Source organism: Hydra vulgaris, chromosome 03, assembly GCF_038396675.1.
Source record: "Hydra vulgaris chromosome 03, alternate assembly HydraT2T_AEP".
NCBI lineage: Eukaryota > Metazoa > Cnidaria > Hydrozoa > Anthoathecata > Hydridae > Hydra > Hydra vulgaris.
The window spans coordinates 3,812,501-3,829,464 of record NC_088922.1 but is presented as its reverse complement, the minus strand read 5'-3'; the positions used below and the strand labels follow the sequence as shown (position 1 = coordinate 3,829,464).

General features: G+C 25.7%; 2 protein-coding genes across 5 annotated transcripts in view; both read right to left on the bottom strand.

Moving 5' to 3' along the window:
• Nucleotides 1-1,467: 1,467 nt before the first annotated feature.
• Nucleotides 1,468-13,241, bottom strand: LOC136077873 (coiled-coil domain-containing protein 28B-like). 4 transcript variants are annotated; one of them, XM_065792091.1, is made up of 6 exons: nucleotides 13,001-13,241; nucleotides 8,017-8,113; nucleotides 7,762-7,828; nucleotides 3,948-3,970; nucleotides 2,032-2,062; nucleotides 1,468-1,757 (listed from the first exon to the last, which is right to left on the bottom strand). In XM_065792091.1, the coding sequence occupies exons 1-5, from the start codon at nucleotides 13,161-13,163 to the stop codon at nucleotides 2,035-2,037; spliced, it is 378 nt and encodes a 125-aa protein (XP_065648163.1). In that variant the 5' UTR covers nucleotides 13,164-13,241; the 3' UTR covers nucleotides 1,468-1,757; nucleotides 2,032-2,034. The 4 variants fall into 4 exon arrangements, with proteins under 4 accessions (XP_065648163.1, XP_065648164.1, XP_065648165.1 ...); XM_065792092.1 differs by having other exon boundaries at nucleotides 1,618-1,757; nucleotides 2,032-2,081; XM_065792093.1 differs by lacking the exon at nucleotides 1,468-1,757 and having other exon boundaries at nucleotides 1,927-2,081.
• Nucleotides 13,242-14,890: 1,649 nt separating this feature from the next.
• LOC101241140 (attractin) overlaps nucleotides 14,891-16,964 on the bottom strand; it is a 79,877-nt gene continuing 77,803 nt past the window's right edge. Inside the window, exons 24-28 of the mRNA XM_065792089.1 lie at nucleotides 16,198-16,337; nucleotides 16,063-16,124; nucleotides 15,711-15,789; nucleotides 15,436-15,519; nucleotides 14,891-15,348 (exon numbers count right to left, since the gene is read on the bottom strand). Coding sequence (XP_065648161.1) covers nucleotides 15,127-15,348; nucleotides 15,436-15,519; nucleotides 15,711-15,789; nucleotides 16,063-16,124; nucleotides 16,198-16,337 — 587 coding nt within the window. The 3' untranslated portion in view covers nucleotides 14,891-15,126. The remainder of the gene's footprint in view (nucleotides 15,349-15,435; nucleotides 15,520-15,710; nucleotides 15,790-16,062; nucleotides 16,125-16,197; nucleotides 16,338-16,964) is intronic.

Below are 16,964 nucleotides of genomic sequence, written 5' to 3'. Positions count from 1 at the left end.
GCTATTCAAATTTTATATAATTAAAAACTTTTTTACACAATATTTTTTAATCAAAGTGAAAATAATATATACATGCTTATTTTTTTTGTTATTTGTTAAAGATTTTAACGGAGTTTTTTGAATTTTTCTTTGCACTTGTCAAAGCTCACATAGGGGCTCTAAGAAAAGATTGTGTTGACTCTGGTCATCCATATCTTTTTTGAGCCCCTGCCTGTTTATATAAATATATATATTTTCTTTTTTTTATGGAAAAATTTTTTTATATTATTGTATAAACAGCAAAATATATATAAAAACATACATTTTCAAGGTAGGTGGAGTAAACCGGGACAGTTAAAAAGCAGCAGTTATTTGTCAATTGTAAAGCTTTCAAAATGATGAAAAATGAAGGCTATCTATAGTTTAAATATGTTCAGACTCTCAAAAAAGTAACAAACTCATAGAAACTACACGCCCTTACATCTATACCCCATAAAAAACAACAGCTAAAATAAATTCATTTTAGTGTGTTTTATTATAAAATACCTCCGCCCTACTCTAACCTATATATTAGTAAACTGTTAATATTAATAAAAAAACTGTTACTAATTATGAAATTAAACAAAAAATTTTTATGGATCACATAAATAATACAAAAAATATCCTGAAACTATTAGGCAACATTTTTTATGAGCTGGCTTATTACCAATATGCCAATGTAGAGCAAACTTAAATATGTCATATGTATCAGCAGCTTTTCTAGTTCTAAGTTCCTTTTTACTCACAGCTAAAACTGCATTTCATCTCATTTTGAATGATTGATCTTTCTGTTATTATTTTTTAATCGAAGTTATAAAAATAAGAATTTCTGAATTGAATATTAAAATTGATATTGAAAACTAAAATTGCTTTTCTAAATAAGAAAAATAATATCTTAGATTAAAAATAAAATCATTAAACTGTAAACAGCATCACGAAATGGAAGTAATATATATTCAATTATATAAATAACTTGTTGTCCCGATATGCCCCACCAAAGTCATTTTACTGAAATTAATACTATTCAAAAAGTTCAATTCCAAATATTTCTTAAAACCGTATTCTAAAAGAGGATAAAAAATATTGTCTAAAAAATCTTTTTATAAATAAATAAAATTCGCAATTCAAGATAAATCTTTTGTCGTTGTATCGCTAAGAAAATAAGCAAATTTTGTTTTTCGCAAACTTACTGATGCATTTTGGTATTTCTAAAATTAATTTTTTTTTACAATAATAAAGTGCAATAATATAAAATGTTTTATCAAATTTTTTGTGTGAAAAAAAAAAACAATAATTTTTAACTGAGTTATAAGGCTTCAGGCATAACTGTCTCGTTACGCCCCACTCAACCCTACTAAGACTTTTTTTAAACAATATTTAAACTTTTACTAAACAAAACAAAGACTGTTGACAGGTAATACTTGAAGTCTTTTTAATTTAAGAGAACTATTTGAGATCTATTAGGTATATCTTTTTATTACATAAAATTACAATTATTATTTTATCATTAATAAATAAAATATTCTTTTCTATATACTATTTAAATAAATATAGTAAATAAAAATAGTAAATAAGGTTGATACAAGTTCACGAGATTATCTTTTATTTATTTTCATAACCAAGTCTCTTAAAGACTCTCTAAGATCTGGTCTGAATGATCTCTTCACTTTTAATCAGATTAAAATTTCATTTTAACCGTTTGCATTTAATAAAAATTATACTCGACAATCCAAACATTACTACAAATATTGAAATAAATGTATCGTTAATATATATACAACACATATTTTGTCTACAGATACACACGTTTTACATGCATGGATACGTATATACAATATATATTAAAAAAAAAAACAGATAAAAAAAATTGCAAAAAGCTATTTAATTAAAATTCATTATTAGACAAACTATTGAATTTTTTTTTATTTTCTTCAAAAACAGAAATTTTAATACAACAATTAATCACGTTAAATAAAAAAACTACAAATTAATATAAAATATATAAATACATACAAATTATGAATGCGTCGTATGCAAACTTTGTCTTTTGTCTTAGTTAAGAACTTTTTTTATATAAAAGAAACATTCACATTCAATATTACCGTAAGCATAAAAATTAAACGAAATTTTTTAAACTTATAAAGTCGGAGCTATGAGGGGCCCAAGGCACCCAAGAAAAATTTTCAACTCAGCTAAGAAGCTGTAAAAGCAGCTTAATTAAATTTTCCGTGGTAATAAACTAAAAACATTATAAATAACCATCTCTTTTAAAGTTTAAAAGTTATGAATTATTTTAAAATGATTTATTATACAGTTAACAGAAAACCTTAATAGGAAATTTTATTATATGGAATGAACCGGATATAAAATTCAGATAGATATAATAACAAATCACAACCATAAAATATACAGCTAAAACATTGTTGTAGGTACTACAATTTTTATGCTGCTTTTAATGTTTATTTTTTTAAAGTTGTAGCAAACCAAATGAGGAACCAATTTTCCTGAACTGATTTTTAAAAGAGAAATTTCAAAAACATACCCTTAAAATAAATGTAAATTTAAATGTTAATTAAAATATTAAAAAACTAAAACACAATAACCTAAAAAATCCATACTTTTTTTTTTAACTTATTTAATTTATTCTGTTTTGGCTCAATATCTTAAAAAAAATATTAGACATCCTTTTTTAGATGACACAAAACGGCACATTTATAGCAAATGTTTCAACAAATGAAAAAAAAAATAATAAAGCTACTGTGTTTTGGATTTTTAGGCAGATTTAGCATATACAAATCTCAAGATTATATGTAACACAACATATAAAATAACAAAATAACGCACACAAGTCTTCAGAAAACATAGTTTGAAATTCTATTAAAATAGCAAAAAAAAAACTAATCGTCATGATGCATTTTAAAAATAATATCAACATGGACAACAGAGTTTTGTTTTTGATAAAAATCAGAAAATGAACTTGAGATTAAGACATTTGCAAAATTTTTTAAATTTAAAAATAAGCTCATTTTTCAAAAACGATCTAATAGAATTTTTTATTCTAAATCCTAATGTTTCTCGTCCTTCCAATATTGAATAATAAATCCCACCTTTATTTTAATAGTTTTCTTTTGTGATTTGTGTTTTTTATTGTTCATCCAATAAGATAAAAGCTTTTTATTATTAATTTTCTCATTGTTTATAACGGTGACCGACTTTTGAAAATTTTGAAAATTTTTTAAAGATGTCTGGCAGTAATAGATTAATATGTAGTTTGCAATATTATTTCCCTAATAAACTAATATTAAAAAAAAAATTGTTCACTTATATTTAACAAAAAAGAAACTTTTGGAATGAGGTTATCGCCTATTAAAAAAACACAATGATAAGATATTCGCTTACATTTGTGTAATTCAGTAAACGGGGTTCAAGTGCAGCCAGATTTAGAAACGATAACATAAAAAAAAGTAAATTAAAACGGCTCAAATCGAGCAGAAATGGTTAAGTTTTCTATAATACATTTATTTAAAGGAAAGGTGCTTGGGAATTAAGACATTTTTAAAATTAATTTTTTTTAAATTAAATTTACTCAAAGAATTAAAAAAAAAAGTGTTTTGAAACTTAAAGGATATATATCAGATCGAAATTTTAAAGATCAGAATCAGATCGAAATTAAAGCCACGTATAAGACAAAGAGATTTAAGAAAAATAGCTTATGGGGCTGAAGCTTTTTATTTCTTCGTAAAAAGCTACAAAAATAATACATCCTTGCTTTTAATCATTAAGATAAAAAAAAAATGGAAATCATAAATAAATTTATATTAGTGGAGTCGTTAGTGAGAAATTTATTTAAAAAAAATTAATCAGTGAGAAAATTATTTAAAAAAAAGATACACCGCTATTTGCAGTTTTAAAATTATTTGAAAAGATACATCGAAGAACACAGAGTTTCCATCTAAAATTGCGAAATAAAAAAAGTAAAAATTAATAATTATAAAATACAAGTATTCTCAAATAGTAAGTATTTTTTATTTACTATAAGGTGTATGTGCATTATCTATTTTAATTAACGTTTAGCCTTAACCACCTCACTATAAATTAAAAAAAAATCTAGAATTAGCCGCTTTGGACACATTAAGTTTTAAAATGAGGTATGAAAAAGATATTTAAAAAAACAGAAACATAGAAAATTATTTTTATTGTAAGTAGTCAAAATGAGTTTCTGAATTTTTAGTTCTTAAAAGGTTTAAAATTCAAAATTTTGTGTGTCATCGATTAAACAATAAAATTTATTTAACCTTTAAATATAAACATAAAACGGTTATTTTAACACATTGCTCCTTAAAAAATATATAGACACAACCATATTAATAGTATGCAAGCCAACTTTGATTCATTCAATTTGTTTCAACTTCAATTTTTTTGTGGACAATACAATAAATAGAAAATATGGATTCTTTATAAATCTAGAAACTGGAGGTGGACATCAATTTTTACAAGCATCCATGAATACATTATTTATCAACACACACGTTAACATTTTATACAAAAAAATCGACGATGAATTTGTAAATATATTATTTTCACATTTTAAACAATTAAAATAATATATTTGATATTCATTAAAATATTTAACAACCGAATGATATTTGGTATTGAATGGAAGGTTTTTTTAACGGGATAAGCGACTTACAGTCAACAAGACTTGTTACACGATACTAATCTAACTTCATTTGGAATAGAATTTTTAATAAAGTCAAATTTATTAGAAATTAAGAGCTTATATTTTGGCGTATGTTTTACAAAAAATTGTATGATGGAAGAGCACAGAAACACAAATAAATAATAATCCATGATGTGTTTATTATTTCAAAATATTCATATTTAATAATGTTTATATTTTTTTATTAAAATCAATTTTTTACATTTATACTACCCAATTAAGTTATTTTTAAAATTAAAAAATTTTTTTTTACTCGAAATCAAATCTTAGAAATTACACAGTTTACATCTTCAAATATTGCAATAATAAAACTAGTAAAGTAAAAATGAAGTTTTTGGATATTAGCTAACAATATTAGCTAACAATATTAACTAACAATATTAGCTAACAATATACTCCAAAATATAATTGCTACTTTACAATGTAGATGTTACAAATGGTACAAATGAAATGTAGTTGTTTCAATTTGTACAGTTACAACGCAGGTTTTGCAATTAGTCATATGTGTTGTAAGTGGTGTAAAGTTTAAAGAACCATACTGTTGCACAGTTTAATAATAATAGATCATTTAAACTATTAACTAATGTTCAATGTTTAAAAAAGATGCATACTTCTTTTTTGAATGTTTCTTTTTACTAATAAACATAAGCTATTAAAATTTATAAACAAATTTCAAAAAGATTTCATTAAAACATTTAATTGAAAATTTGAAAATATTATTAGTGTATTAAAGTTATGATCGGCAATCATCAACTATAAATAAACAACTATAAATGATTAACTATAAATAAACAATAAATATATTGTCGTTGTAAAACATTTAAAGAAAAAGTAAACAGTTGACTATTCAAACAAACAAACAAAAAAAGATTTAATTGAAAATTTGATATTATTAGTGTATTCAATTTAAGAATGGATCAACTATAAATAGCATATACAATAAATATATTGTTGTTGTAAAACATATAAAGAGAAAATACACAGTTGACTTAACATATAGATTTATACATTTAACATATAAAGAGAAAGTAAACAGTTGACATATAGATCTTATTTATGAACCAGCATTAACATTTTGTACTATGACATGTACCAACGTTTTGATAAGTTATTTAAATAATTCCAGCTTTGATTTTGATCAGTAAACTTTTGAAGCAAACTTTTAAAGCAATGCCTTAAAAAGTAGTACCTTGAGATCAATACCTTAAAAAGTAGTACCTTGAGACCAATACCTTAAAAAGTAGTACCTTGAGACCAATACCTTAAAAAGTAGTACCTTGAAACCAATACCTTAAAAAATAGTACATTGAGACCAATACCTTAAAAAGTAGTATTTTGTCTCAAAACACTCTTTCAATTGAAAGAGTGCTTTGAGGCAAAAAGAAAGACTTTGCTGTCTTTGCTGCTTTGGAGACATACTACGCAAAATCACTGCTTTCAATAAGTAAGAAAATTTTCTCCTTTTTACTAGGTTGAAATTGGTCATTTGCAACAGGTTTTTTAAAATGGCTCTATATAAATGCTCTATTACCAAAACTGAATTAAGAAAAATAATTGCCAGAAACTTTGCTTTTGTCTTTGCAAGGGTATTTATTAACATAGACTTTCCCCAAAGTGATAAAGTATGCAGCTCCTGAAACTTAAACTTAAAATATTAGATGAGCATTTTTTATTTTGTTTAGAGCTAAAAGCCAGTTAAAATTGGCAGTTATATTCAGCTTGGTGCAAAAGGTAACACCTAACATTTTAAAACTGGTGTAATTGGTCAACACTATGGTCATTCAATTTAATATTAAAATCAAAATCACCAAGAGCAATGGTTTTTGTTGTTGGTTTTTGAGTATCACTAAATTGTGTGCTTTTTCAAATATGCATCCCTCTTTAAAGAAATAATGGACAGATTTTTACATAGCTGGCAAAAAAGTTTGAATTATCTGAACACTACTGTAATTTGAAGGGTATAGATGTTCCCGATAGTGAAAACTGTTTTGATCACCAAAGATAGCTTTAACTACAAAAACATAAAACAGAAGAGATCACCTAGCCTGACTCCTCTTTGGTCAACTTTGTCAAACACCTTTTTTGGACCTATTAATAAAATAAAACTAGATAGATCTAAAACTCTGCACAGTCAGTAAGGTTAAAAGTCGGTGAAACTGATGATTTTTTTTATTGAATGGCTAGTTACTTTTTTACAGAAAGCATTTTTTAAGCAAGTTCTTTAAAATCGTTTTTAAAATTACATTTTTTAAGCATATTCTTTAAAATCATTTTTTAAAGTGTGTCATTTAGGCAGCTATTCAAAACTAATTTTCATGATCTCTCAAATGCTTATTAGTGTGTGCGACAATACATATATTATTTGCATAACTTTATTTTGGTGTAAATATTTCTATTGTATGATGTTGAGCAATTAAGTATTTCACCAAGTTCACTCATTGTCACTCTTTTTTTGTGTAATTTTCTGGTTTTAACGTTGAGGTTTTGACAACAGAAACTTTAAAAGTTTTCTTCCTTCCTCATTAAGTTTGGTTTTGTGCAAAAAAACACCTCTGAACTGGAACTGCAAAAAGCGCCACATTTTTATTTGGTTCTTCTAAATTTAGAATGCTTAAAGTTCATTACTCTTGCCACATTTCTTTATTTTATCATTAACATTTTTTAACTAACATTTTCAAACATTAGTGATTCAGATCTCAGAATATCTTAGATTTTTCTTTAATCTAATTAAATTAATTTTAACTTTTATTAATACTTTTTAGATTTTGTTAGCTTCTTAGTAGATTTTGTTAGCTTCTTAGTAGATTTAGTAGGGTATAGTACATAGTTCTAAACTATGGAAAACATTCATTATACACACTCACACACAAATTAATTAGAAATTGATAACAAAAAACCTTTTGGTTTAAATAGGACAACATTCCATTTGACACAAATTTTAAAGATAAAAGTTTGATTTTGGTAATTGATGGCTATTTAAACTTTTAAAATCAAACTTTAAATTATTAAAAACTGAAACATACATTAGACATCAACTTATCCATCATCTCCTGATTACGTTTTGATCTCTCTTCTTCAGATAATGCCATTCTAAATTTCAAATAATATTACTAAAGACTGAATGCTATGGAAAAATTATTTTTTGCTTGTTCTATGTGTACATAAAACAATTTTTACAAACAAATTTTATATAATATTTTATTGTAATTGCAAGAATATTGTATATAAATAATAAAAATTATTAAAAGCAAAAAATTGTATAAACAACAAAAATTAACTTGTTTGCATCTTCATCTTCCAGCTGAAAATGAAGATGAGCCAACTTTTCTTGCAAGACTTTGATATTATTCATTTTCTCTAGGTTGCAATTCTCATCTGCAATATAAATTTATTACATTTAATCTCTATCAAATAAATTATCCACAACAAACTTGATAATGTTTAATTCTATAATTAATGACCTCTATCTAACGTTATAACTAATGACAACTAATGAAAACATGCAGTATACATGTTTTGCAGACACAACCTTAATACAGGAGTATGAAATTTAAAGGCTTCAACAATTTCTTATTAAATAGGTGTAGAACAATATGTAAAAAAGAAAAGAGTTTTCAATGAGTTAATTTTGTTTTCATACTGTTAGGCAACTTCATGTTAAAAGAATGGTGAATGCAAAAAATAAAATATTAGAACAATATTAGGAAAGTGTTCAGTAATGAGTCTAATTTTAAAATCAAGAACAAAAAATAAGGGATTTATTTGACAGAAAAATAAAAAGAAACTTTTTATATAACACCTTTAAATTCTCATTTAAAATAGTGGTGAATATAATAACATAAATGAAAAGTTTTCAAATGCAAAAAAAAAAAAAATAATTAAGATTCTATGAACACAAAAGAATATAAATATAAAAATAAAATATAAATATAGATAAATATAAAAATAAAATATAGATAAACTAGCTTATGAATAGTGCATCCAATATTATATGGTAGTACAGATACTGGAACATCCAATATTATATGGTAGTACAGATACTGGAACATCCAATATTATATGGTAGAACAGATACTGGAACATCCAATATTATATGGTAGTACAGATACTGGAACATCCAATATTATATGGTAGTACAGATACTGGAACATCCAATATTATATGGTAGTACAGATACTGGAACATCCAATATTATATGGTAGTACAGATACTGGAACATCCAATATTATATGGTAGTACAGATACTGGAACATCCAATATTATATGGTAGAACAGATACTGGAACATCCAATATTATATGGTAGTACAGATACTGGAACATCCAATATTATATGGTAGTACAGATACTGGAACATCCAATATTATATGGTAGAACAGATACTGGAACATCCAATATTATATGGTAGTACAGATACTGGAACATCCAATATTATATGGTAGTACAGATACTGGAACATCCAATATTATATGGTAGTACAGATACTAGAACATCCAATAATATATGGTAGTACAGATACTGGAACATCCAATATTATATGGTAGTACAGATACTGGAACATCCAATATTATATGGTAGTACAGATACTGGAACATCCAATATTATATGGTAGTACAGATACTAGAACATCCAATAATATATGGTAGTACAGATACTGGAACATCCAATATTATATGGTAGTACAGATACTGGAACATCCAATATTATATGGTAGTACAGATACTGGAACATCCAATATTATATGGTAGTACAGATACTGGAGCATCCAATATTATATGGTAGTACAGATACTGGAACATCCAATATTATATGGTAGTACAGATACTGGAACATCCAATATTATATGGTAGTACAGATACTGGAACATCCAATATTATATGGTAGTACAGATACTGGAGCATCCAATATTATATGGTAGTACAGATACTGGAACATCCAATATTATATGGTAGTACAGATACTGGAACATCCAATATTATATGGTAGTACAGATACTGGAACATTGGTATTACTGGGCTTTATTAAGTACCAAAATACTGGTATTGTGTTGGCTCAATACCAGTATTAAAAAATATATGAACAGGGCTTGTGCGCGCACATTGCTTCATCAAAATAATTTTAAACATAAGCACATCTAAATAAAAATAGACTTAAATTTCCTGATTAATTAATCATATTAGCAGCTTAACTGATTTATGACTCCTATTTGCGTAAGCAGCTTAGCATTAATTAGTTAATGATTCCTGTAATGTTTCAATGAGAACATGTTTGATTATTTTTGCTGATTCGAGGTCATCTTAAAGTTTTTTACAACTTTTATCTTATTGTCTATTGATGCTTAAAAAATACATTATCAAACAAAGAAATGAAAACAAAAAATATTTTGTTTTTATTTAAGTTTTTATTTAAAAAGTTATTGTCAATTCAGTTATTTTTTAAATTTGGTAAACTTTCTTATTAAAATAAATTAAATTTTTGCAAAAACATTGAAAATGACAAAATTTTTATTGAAATGAATCAAACATAAACAGAAGCTTTCAAAAAAAAATATACATTTTATTGAAAACAAAATTTTTTATTTTAATAAGAAAGTTTACCAAGCTAAAAAATACCTGAACTGGTATTGTCAAAGGTAGACAAGTCAAGTAGGGAAAAATCAAATAAACTTATAAACACCAGTAAATCAAAGAAAATAAAAATTACCAGAAGCTCAATCAGAACAGGCAGACAAATTACCAGTAGCTTCTTACCAGGCTGAAGATAATGAATGTAGTAATGCAAAGCTTTTATTAAATGCAAGTTCTAACAAATTTGCTATACCAAAAAAATATATTCTGATTTTTGCAAAAAATAAGAGCTGACACTAAGACAGGCAAATCTGTATCTGAACTAGCTGAATTGCGTAAAAAAGTATTATTATCATCCCAGAAAAGACAAACCAAGTTTAAGGAAAGATTAAATGACTGCAAATTAGCTGAGATAAAAAAAAAGAAATGCGAAGCTGCAAAAAAAAGACATGTAAATCGTGCAGAGATGATAAATGATGGTCAACTGGCAGCAAACAGCCTAAAAAAAGTCTGAAATAGTAAAAAAAGAGTCAACAGAAAAAAGCTGCATTTAAAATAAAAACTTGAAGTTGGTAGCAACAACTTAAGTGAATGACAACTGTAGACCAATGAACAAGATGAGTGCTGTGATGCATTGAGGTGAGTCCAATGAGAATGGTAACTACAGGATGTGTTACCACATCCATAAAGTAGATTTTTCAGCTATTGAAACAACACATTTTGTTTGGAGATTACTTACAGGCGAAGATAAGCAAAGTAAAGCATTCAAAGCAAAAATTTGTTTACACAATAAAAGTTTGTCTTTCACATCATGAAGTGGATCTGGTATTAAAGCAACGTTTGGAGAACCACCAGTTATGAGAGTACATGGAAAGTTTTATCACAATTTAGGAAACTTAGAGACATATAATGACAAACAACCTCAATTCATGAAAGTTTGGTTACATGATGGAGACAATGCCTTTAATTATAGAACTGATAATAAATTACAGTGACTTAGAGTCAGAGTTAGTAGCCCAGTGGGATTCTGAATTGAGAAGAATCAATGGATTCATTAAGGAAATAATATCAGCAAAAAAAAGTCACAGGATTCGGAATTGAGAAGAATCAATGGATTCATTAAGGAAATAATATCAGCGAAAAAAGTCATAGGACTGTGATGACATTTGCAGAAAGTAGCTGGGTTGCATTCTTATTTGCGAAACTTGTTAACATTATTTGTGGACTTTAGAGACATGCAAAACACACACTCACCCTTGCTCATGATGCAACATAGTATAAAGTTTCTCTCACAGGCAGGATATTTGAGAACACTTAGTTCACTTGTTGCAAGTTATCAGGAGTTCGCTTAGTCTCCTGATGGTATCTAGCAAAGTCTTAATGCAATGTGGTCAGTGAGACATTGCTGTAGGGATCTGAAAACAAACTCATCTTGGAGCTCATACCACCTCTAACCTCTATAAATGGAACTCTATAATCTCCTTGGTGTGGTCAACCAAATGTACAAAACCATGACAGAAGTTTGGCCTAATGTTTTAAAGTTACCCTCAACTCTCCACATTCAACAAAAACGATATCATAGTTGGCAGTTTGCAGGGAATGTCTGTTACAAACTTCTTAGCAATCTAGACCTCTTTTAAAAGAAGGCAGAGCCTGAGTCTACTTTTCATGTCTTGGAGCCATTTAAACTCTTCCAAAGTTTCAATTTGTGGTAACAGTATGTTTTGGTATGATTCTAAAGGATGACTTTGCTGAAAAAGTTGACCTCTTTAGGGATTCCCACCTATGAACATCAGTGTACCCCTAAAAATTAATGCTGTTTTCTTCAATATAAATCAGTTCATTGAGGTAAAAAAGCCTTTCTTGGGGATTTTTAGTGAGCACACAACAAAAAAAATGCACCATCATTTCAGCTCACACTGGCAGAGAAAAGCAACTGCAATCATCCAGAGCATGTAAAGTGGCTTCTTTCATGTGTTGTAAGTTAAAATAGCAAGCATTTGTAAAAAATCCAATTTTAAGAATTTATATTTAGCTAATTGACTTTAACTCTTGATTAGAATCAAGAGGTTGTTAAAGCGTTTAAAGAATTATTTTAAATGTTAAAGAATTATTTGAAAATTTTAATTATTTGTATCTTTTTTTGTAGAAAAAGTTGTATTAATAGTCAGAGTAAACCATATTTTATTTATTTTATTTAATTACTAATTATGAAACTTTAAGTTGTGAAAATCGCATTGTATTATATATATATATATATATATATATATATATATATATATATATATATATATATATATATATATATATATATATATATATATAAATGTGTATTTAAATATAAAATGGTTGCTTGAGTATATAAATATTGTATTTTTCGTTTGTTTTTATACATGCATATATTTGCTAAACAGACAAAAATATACATACCTAGAAAAATAAGGCTAGAAATTCTAGTGCCTCTTTAAATGTGCATATTTTTGGACATGGGTAAAATAGGGTAAACAAGTAAATATATTTAAATATAAAAATTATATCTATATCTATATCTATATCTATCTATCTATCTATCTATCTATCTATCTATCTATCTATCTATATATATATATATATATATATATATATATATATATATATATATATATATATATATATATATATATATGAGAGAGAGAGAGTAAATAAAGTAAGACTAACCAAAAGCATTAAGCTTTCCACTTTTAAAATCAGTAAGAAGTTTAAGTAATCTGTCTTCATTTTCAACCATGTGAGCTTGATTTGATAAAAAAGTATGTTCTTGTGCATTATATTGAAATGAAGAATTTACACTTTTTGATTTTTTCATACTCAATCTTTCCATAAAATAATTTTGCAAGCAAAACCAAAGCTAAATTTTTTTCTTGTAATATCTTTATATACCAAAAAACAACTTCAATAATGAAAATTTTTTGCAGATCGTTTAAAAAATAAATTTATAAACAACTTGATAATAGAAAATAATAAAAACATTAAAATAGAAAAAACAATACATGCATTTTTTCAGAAAAAAGATTGCAGAAAGCATTGAATTAAATTTTGATTTAAAAAACTAGAAAATGCATTTATTTTTTATTTTCCTCATTGAAATAAAACTCCAGAAAGTGTTGAAGTGTAGCTTTTGAAAAAGAAAAAAAAGATAACCATGACCACTATAACTAATTTTTATGTTGTTGATCTTAATATGTTTTGACATTGTGTCAACAATATTTTCATGTTTGATAGGGACAGGTAAGGTTTCTTAGCTGTGGTTAAGGCAACTTACATAGGAAACTAAGATGCTCCAAGAAGACCTAACAGTAATTAACTAGAAAGTTCATGCCTCCTTCTTTACTAAATAAGACCGGAGTCGCCATCGAGCCTAGTACCTTTCAACTCTGAAGTACAAATCACTGCGCTGCTGCTAAGTTATAAACACTATGCAACTCAATAGTTTGGCTACTATACTGATTTATGTTATTTTAGGACAATTTATACACACATATGAACTTTATCCCTTCAAGAATAACTTCAATAATTCTTCAAAAAACAGAAAAAAACAAAACAACATTATCATGTAATACGCAGCCGTGGCACAGTGATTAGAGTTCTGGCCCAAAACCCAGAAAAAGAGGTCTGAGGTTTAACGCTCCAGCCCAATAAGTGACATTGGTAAGGAAGGAGGCGTGAACTTCTCTGTTAAATAAGCTTCAGCAGTGCTCTGTGATAAGACTATAAAGTCTTCTGGAAGTACCTTAGTAACTAAAAAAAAAAGAAAGAAAAAAGATTGAGTCAAAAATTTTTTTAAAACAAGAAAAAACAAAATTCTTTTATAGAAACATTTGAAACATTTAGAATACATTACTATAGATTATCTTCAAATAAGTATATAAATAAACTGTAAAAATTCTTTCAGTATTATAAACAATAGAAACATTTATTTAAAAAAATGACATTAAGAAAATAATAATAAGTTACTTTAACATTTTCAAATATAAAAGTCAATTAAATTCAAAATATTACTTCAAAAGTAACAGTTATGTTAAACCATCAACAGCTCAAAATAAAAATAAAAAATCAAAAAAGTTTTATGTACAATTGAATTTATGTACAGCTGCATAATAAATTCACATGTGTGTGTTTATGTATTTATTGACATATAGATATGTACATACACATAAACATGCATACATAAAAACACACATATGTATGCATGTATTTACAAACATAAATATGTACATACATAAATACATTACATATATATATATATATATATATATATATATATATATATATATATATATATATATATATATATATATATATATATATATATATATAAATATAAACATGCATTCATAAGAAAACACATATATATGCATGTATATATAAATATAAACATACATTACATTACATACAAACAAACATGCATATGTGTATATATATATATATATATATATATATATATATATATATATATATATATATATATATATATATATATATATATATAAATATAAAATTATGATTTATCATAACTTTTTGAAAAACTATCAAAGCAAATATTTTTTTAGTGTTGAGATGAACTTTGCATGTTGCACAACTTTTAAAAAATTCTTTCATTGATATATTATGTTTTAGAACGCTATTCTTTGACTTGCTATAAATTGAAATATTAAATAGTTTATGCTGTTTAAATGCAGACGTACTTCATGTTTTTATGTGTACTTAAAGCTTTGAACTTTACAAACCAGTTATAGCAAGAGTAAATTTCTGAACATTTCTGTAAAAAACATCATCGATATTCACTAAACAGAAACTTCATGCATTATTTTTTTTTTACATTGACTATGCTTTTGAATGTGTGATAATGACCAACGTTGTGGCATTAGTGTTACTGTACTTCCGATACAAAGACCACATTGTCCTCTGGGTGTAAAATTGCTATTACCACATGGAAGCTTAACAAGGACTGATGCAACTCCATATAGTTGATTTGCAAAAGGTTCAAACGCTACACAAGAGTGCTCCTTAAAAATAATAATTTTATTTATTAAACAAAACTATACAAAACAAACTTAATTTAAATATTTTAAAAGAATTTTAAGATTTCTTACTTTTTGTGTTTTATTTTTTGTGAGCAGAATTGACAAAGTTTTAAATGGACGATTTAATCTTACTTCATGTTCTTGCTGTTGTTGCTAGTAAAAAAAAAATTTTTTATATATATATATATACATACATATATATATACATATATATATATATATATATATATATATATATATATATATATATATATATATATATATATATATATATATATATTGTTACTCTTCCACCTTCCTTTTATATAAATATTTTCATTTAATTGTAATAGTAGACATGTTACTCGATTTCTGAGGTAGATATCATAGCGTTGCTTAACTTTCCATAGGATGATCAGAATTATGACAAGCGAGCAAAAACAACTATAAGGTTTTAAAAAAAATTGTTAAACAAAGTATTGAAACAAATGTGACCACATAAACTAACAACTATAAACATAAGGTTTTAAAAAAAATTGTTAAACAAAGTATTGAAACAAATGTGACCACATAAACTAACAACTATAAACATAAGGTTTTAAAAAAAATTGTTAAACAAAGTATTGAAACAAATGTGACCAAATAAACTACCAATATCACAGCATAAACTTTTATTATAGCAAATTATTTAGTATTCTGTTAAATAGATTAACTTACACCATAAACATTATAAGAAAGTAAACCAAATCGAATATTGGACCAGGTTGAGATACTATTATCTAAAAAGTTAAAATTTATTTTTTTGTATTTGTTTATGAAATTTTTAAAATTAGAAAAAATAAAAAAGTTTACAATGTAATCAATGTATTCTGTTTTTTTCCAACCATAGAGAACTATTCTTGCTTCCCCATTACTAGAAAACATTTCTTTTTTAATTGTTGTAGAATAATCAACTTTGGCATTTGATATGATAACTATTGACGGCTGATCATCTTTAAATTTTGAAAATATATTAAATTTTTACACAATAAAAGATTTAAAATTTACAAAAACACATAAATACGAAAATACACAAAAGACATATCTTTATTTTTTGTTATTTCTATTCACCTCCCTAAGGCCATGAAGCCAACTCCTGACAAAATAGTGTAATTTTAGCCGCAAAGCATTATGGGATGTCTTGCGGGACCAAAATAATCTTAATACGCAAACTTAATGAACTTTAATAACATAAATTTAAATAACAATCATATGAGGCAGCTTGAAAAAAACTCCTTTAGAAATTAAACTTTTTAAATTATTAACTTATTCATAAATTTACTTGTATAACATTATTAATATAACATGAATATATTTATGATAGTGATAAAAACTTGCAAAACTGCTATTTAAAAGCATTGTTATCACTTTATTCGTTTAGATATATTCTTATTTAGATTCTAAATTAATAAATGATGCTGTGAGAAAAAAAACACTATTTCTATTAAGAAATATCTTTTATTAAAGAAATAAAATCATTTTTATTTAGTATAAAAAGCAAGCATGGATCTATGATTGCATTATTGCATCAAGCATTATCAATGGATAATACGAGCCAACTTTTTTTACATGCCTTGTTT